This window comes from Myotis brandtii, unplaced genomic scaffold, assembly GCF_000412655.1.
Source record: "Myotis brandtii unplaced genomic scaffold, ASM41265v1 scaffold1094, whole genome shotgun sequence".
NCBI lineage: Eukaryota > Metazoa > Chordata > Mammalia > Chiroptera > Vespertilionidae > Myotis > Myotis brandtii.
Window position 1 is genome coordinate 44,441 of NW_005353728.1, and position 4,619 is coordinate 49,059.

The 4,619-nt window shown below is 45.7% G+C and overlaps 1 protein-coding gene across 1 annotated transcript in view; it reads left to right on the forward strand.

Annotated features, from left to right (window-relative positions):
* LOC102262117 (probable histone-lysine N-methyltransferase PRDM7) overlaps positions 1 to 4,619 on the forward strand; it is a gene marked incomplete at its 5' end in the record, with an annotated part of 12,079 nt that overhangs the window by 5,508 nt on the left and 1,952 nt on the right. The window contains 5 exon segments of the mRNA XM_014543530.1: positions 340 to 496; positions 1,072 to 1,173; positions 1,372 to 1,643; positions 2,056 to 2,123; positions 3,212 to 3,404. Coding sequence (XP_014399016.1) covers positions 340 to 496; positions 1,072 to 1,173; positions 1,372 to 1,643; positions 2,056 to 2,123; positions 3,212 to 3,404 — 792 coding nt within the window.

The following is a 4,619-nucleotide window of genomic DNA, read 5'->3' on the forward strand; positions in this document are numbered from 1 at the left end:
GCCCTTGATTGGAATCGAACTCAGGACCCTTCAGTCCACAGGCTGACACTCTGTCAACTGAGCTACACTGGTTAGGGCCCAACTATGACTTATTCTCTTCCCAGTATCCTTCATTCTCACTGTTCTATAAAAAAAAAAAAGATCCTTAAGGCATGGGTTCTAGTCCTCAATTCACAACCCACATTGACCATTTCTTTTTCCTCTAATATTCATACTTCCCAGGTATTTCAAAGAGTTGTTGAAGTGTTCATTAAAGTCATGTATGTGAAAATATATCATAAACCCTACATAATTAAATAAATGCATGTTACCTTTTAATATGTGACTTTCACATTGAAGGCAAGGTCCAGGACGCCATTAAGTAATGAGTCTAGTTTGTAGGAATTGTCAGGAACAGCAAATTTGTTGACCACAAGTGGCTCAGAGCAGACCCAGAAACCAGTGCCCCCTCCTGGAGAAGCAAGAACCTCCGGACAGCACCCTAGATTGAAATTGGGTAAGTTACATAATTTGGAGATTTCACTTCCACTAATTCCTCTAGAAAGGCTGATCAGTATAGCCTAGGTATGTGGGGTGGACTTTGCATAGGCCTGGATTTGAAACTGGAGTTAGCACTGAAGCTTTGAGCTAATCTTACAAACTCTCTGAGCTCCTGAATGCTAATGTGTAAAGTGAACATAAGGAAACATGGTTCACATATAGTTTGGAAGCATTAAATTAAATCTCAAACAATTGACACATGCAAGTTGTCCAATAAATCCATCTGTGATAATAGCAACCATATTCTCTTGGTGTTGTGTGCGTAACACATAATGTGCCCTCAATACATACTTCATGAATGACTAAAGCTTGGGAGGTTGAACCTGATAAGGGGATCATCTAGAAACTAAAATTGAATCAGCCATCGGTAGTCAGTGTGGAGTGCTAGTCTTTTAGTTAACAGAGGAAAATACCAGATAATATAATAGAACAAGTGATCATTTGATGGGAGGGCATTGTGTGTTTTCTGATAAGATAGGGACTCATGTTCCAGACCTCATCCCCTCATTCACCTGCCCTTCTCCCATGTAGACCTCAGGAGAAAGGAGATCGAAGTGAAGATGTATAGCTTACGAGAGAGGAAGTGTCATGTCTACAAAGAGATCAGCGAGCCCCAGGACGATGACTACCTCTGTAAGCTCACCCTCACCAGGGAGCATGTTATGTCCTTGATGCAATAATTTCACCTGGTCTTTGGGTGCCCAAATCATTCCCTTCCTCTCGTGACCGGGAATACAGGATTGAGGCTCACTGATGTGAGCTCTTTCCGAAACCCTTCATGTCCAGGAACATGACTGTACCCTCCCTAATCCCTGTTGCTCTTGCCTCCAGATTGTGAGAAGTGTCAGAACTTCTTCATTGACAGCTGTGCTGTGCATGGGCCTCCTACGTTTGTAAAAGACAGTGCCGTGGACAAGGGGCATGCCAACCGCTCAGCCCTCACTCTGCCCCCTGGGTTGAGAATCGGACCATCAGGCATCCCTGAGGCTGGGCTTGGAGTGTGGAATGAGGAATGTGATCTGCCGGTGGGCCTGCACTTTGGCCCTTATGAGGGTCAGATCACAGAAGATGAAGCCACAGCCAACAGCGGCTACTCCTGGCTGGTGAGAAGTTTACCTCTTCCCTGTCCTCTGGCTTCCCACGTCCCTCCTGTGGCTTGGTGGGCCCCACCTTCTACATGCTGGGACATGGATGGGGACAATATGGTTAGTTAGCTCTGTGTACTGAGCAGACTTTGCATGAACATGGAGCTCCTCTCTAAGGATCAGGGGGCAAATGGGAGCAAAGTGGTACAGACTCCTCCCTTGTGGGGCTCCTGCTTAGTGGACAAATCGACTCAGACGTGTAGATAATGAATAAGAAAAATATCCTGTGATCACCATTGGGAGTTGAATCACCATGCAGGCTGAGAGAGATTTGATGACAGTAAAGTAATTATCCTATTATGTACACACACACACACACACACACACACACACACACACACAGCCTTTAACTTCTTTTCCTGAAATGCAGATCACCAAAGGGAGAAACTGCTATGAGTATGTGGATGGAAAGGATACATCTCAGGCCAACTGGATGTGGTAAGGTCAATAGGCTTCTGGGTGCCAGAGAGGAAACTCATGCCTCACTGCCCACACGTCTGTCCTTCCAAGCATGCCTCCCTAATGGTCTCCCTCAGTCCTCTGTCCCCCCTTTTTCTCCATACAGTGATATTCAACATCAAGAGACATTTAGGAAAAGAGGAGGCATAAGTACAGCATACGTCCTCAAAATACAAGTCTCCACTTTGGGCACTGGGAAAACCTTGAGGACCCTGGATTACTCTGATTTATCTAACGACATTAGTTAAACACCTACTATGTTCCAGTTTAGAGGGAGGAATTCATTACCTACACAGATCACACAATCCATGTCCCTATGGAGGGCTTACTGCAGACGGACATGAAACATTTTATTTCATAAATATTTAACTATAATTTTCCTATTTTTCAAGGAGTGCCCAGTGCCCAGATAGCCTTAAACCAAGGATAGCCTAAACCTGTGAGGGCAGCACATCATCCCAGCCTCACTTCTAACTAGAACTGGGTGTTGGAGCCTGCAGAGTAATAGTGCTCATGGCCCTTTCCTGAGGGGCTCTCTTGTATCAGGGGACACAGATTATGAATAAACTAGTATTGTTCTGTGTTATTTTTCTAAGACAAAGAGACCTCCAAGTTTCTGTGGGAACCTGGGGGAGGCAACTGAACGATGCCTTCAATAAAGTGTGGGGAGACTCGAGAAAGGCTTCTGAAGAGAAGGTAGACTTGGACTGAGTGTTGAATGATGTGAGCTAATCCAGAAGCAGAGTCCTAGATCAAGCACCGAGTTCTGTGGTGTCACACAGAACCTGACTTAGAGCTTAGAGAAGCTCGAGGTCACCGGGTTTGATGGGAAAGTCTGGAATGAGGCTTTGGAAATGGCATTAGGCAGGATGAGCACTGAGAGCAGGACTTAGGGACAGGAATTCACATGACGTTGTGACAGAGGCTCGGACATTGAACAGAAGGTTCCCCAGGAGCGTGGGTGTGGGTGCCATCAGTGCTGAGGGCCTTAAGCTTCAGTGAGGATATGACAGGTAGTGGGAACTCATTGCCGGTGGTTTTCTTCCTTTCATCTGCCTCAACCCCAGGTATGTGAACTGCGCCCGGGATGACGAAGAGCAGAACCTGGTGGCCTTTCAATATCACAGGCAGATTTTCTACCGAACCTGCCGGGTCGTGAGGAAGGGCTGTGAGCTGCTGGTCTGGTATGGAGAAGAGTATGGCCAAGAGCTGGGAAAGAAAGAATTCTTAGACGTTTTCATGGTCCAACTCTCAAGTAGAGTAAAATCCACTCTAGAGTCAGTAAAGCTTCCAATCAGATGCTTCAGAAATTGATGATTCATCACACAGGTCTTTGATTCTTAGGAAAAAATTTAATATTTTTATTTTTGTTCTAATTTTTAAAAATATGCTTTTATTGGTTTTAGAGACAGAGATGAAGGGAGAGGGGGAGAAATATCAATCTGCTGCCTCCTGCACGGCCCCTACTTGGGATCAAGTCCACCACCCAGACATGTGCCCTGACCAGGAATCAAACTGGCTACCTCTGGGTGAATGGGACAATGCTCAACCAAATGAGCCACACTCGCCAGGGCCAATTTGTGTTCCATTTTAAAAAATACTTCATGCACAAAATGCACAGCATCATATAGTGCTGAAAGGATTAGAGGCAAAAAAAAAAAGTTCTCAGGCACTTAACCAGCTCTCTCATCAAGGTGGGTGGTTTTTTAAAAACACTTTTAGCTGTTTCTTCTTCATTTACTGCACATTTCTAAATGAAATGTGTGTGTTAACATGCATTCATTCATTATTTCAGTGACTTGTCATGTGAATTCCTACTCGGTGCCACACAGGGTTCCGGGAGCTGGACATACAGATTAACACGATGATCAGAATCACTGCTCCTGAGAGCTGGCTGGTGAAGGAGGGAAGCCCAGGCGCACATGTGTGCATGTGCTTAATATTACACAGTGATTAGCGCTTTGGAGAAAACGGGCCCAGGACAAGTGCCTAGGGATCAGTGTGAGGGGAGGGTGGGTGTGTCGGATTCAGAAGGTCAGGGGAGGGCTTTCTCAGGAGATAACATTTACAACACCTGTGGCACAGGGTCCCGGGCAGAGGGAGTGGCTGGTGCAGGAAAGGAAAGAGGTGGGGTGTTGAGCTGGCTGAGGGCTACTCCTGTCTCAGTCTTGGTACAGAGGGTAAGAACAGAGGTTGGACAGATGCCTAGCAGCCTGGAAATACAGTGCCTATGATCCAAGCTGAGATACTGGGGACTTTCTTGAGTGAGAGGGGACAATTGGGCAGTTTTCAGCTGCAGAGTGGCATGTTCTAAAATTATGCTTTGTTAATTTTTTTGGAAAATAAACTTCAGTGGGGAATCCCCTCCGAGATTATTTCAACTCCAAGTGAGAGAGGAAGGCAGACTGGCTGGAGAGGGACGGGAGTCAGGAGTGTAAGAAGCAGGGTTGGGGAAATATTTTTGTTGTTGTTGTT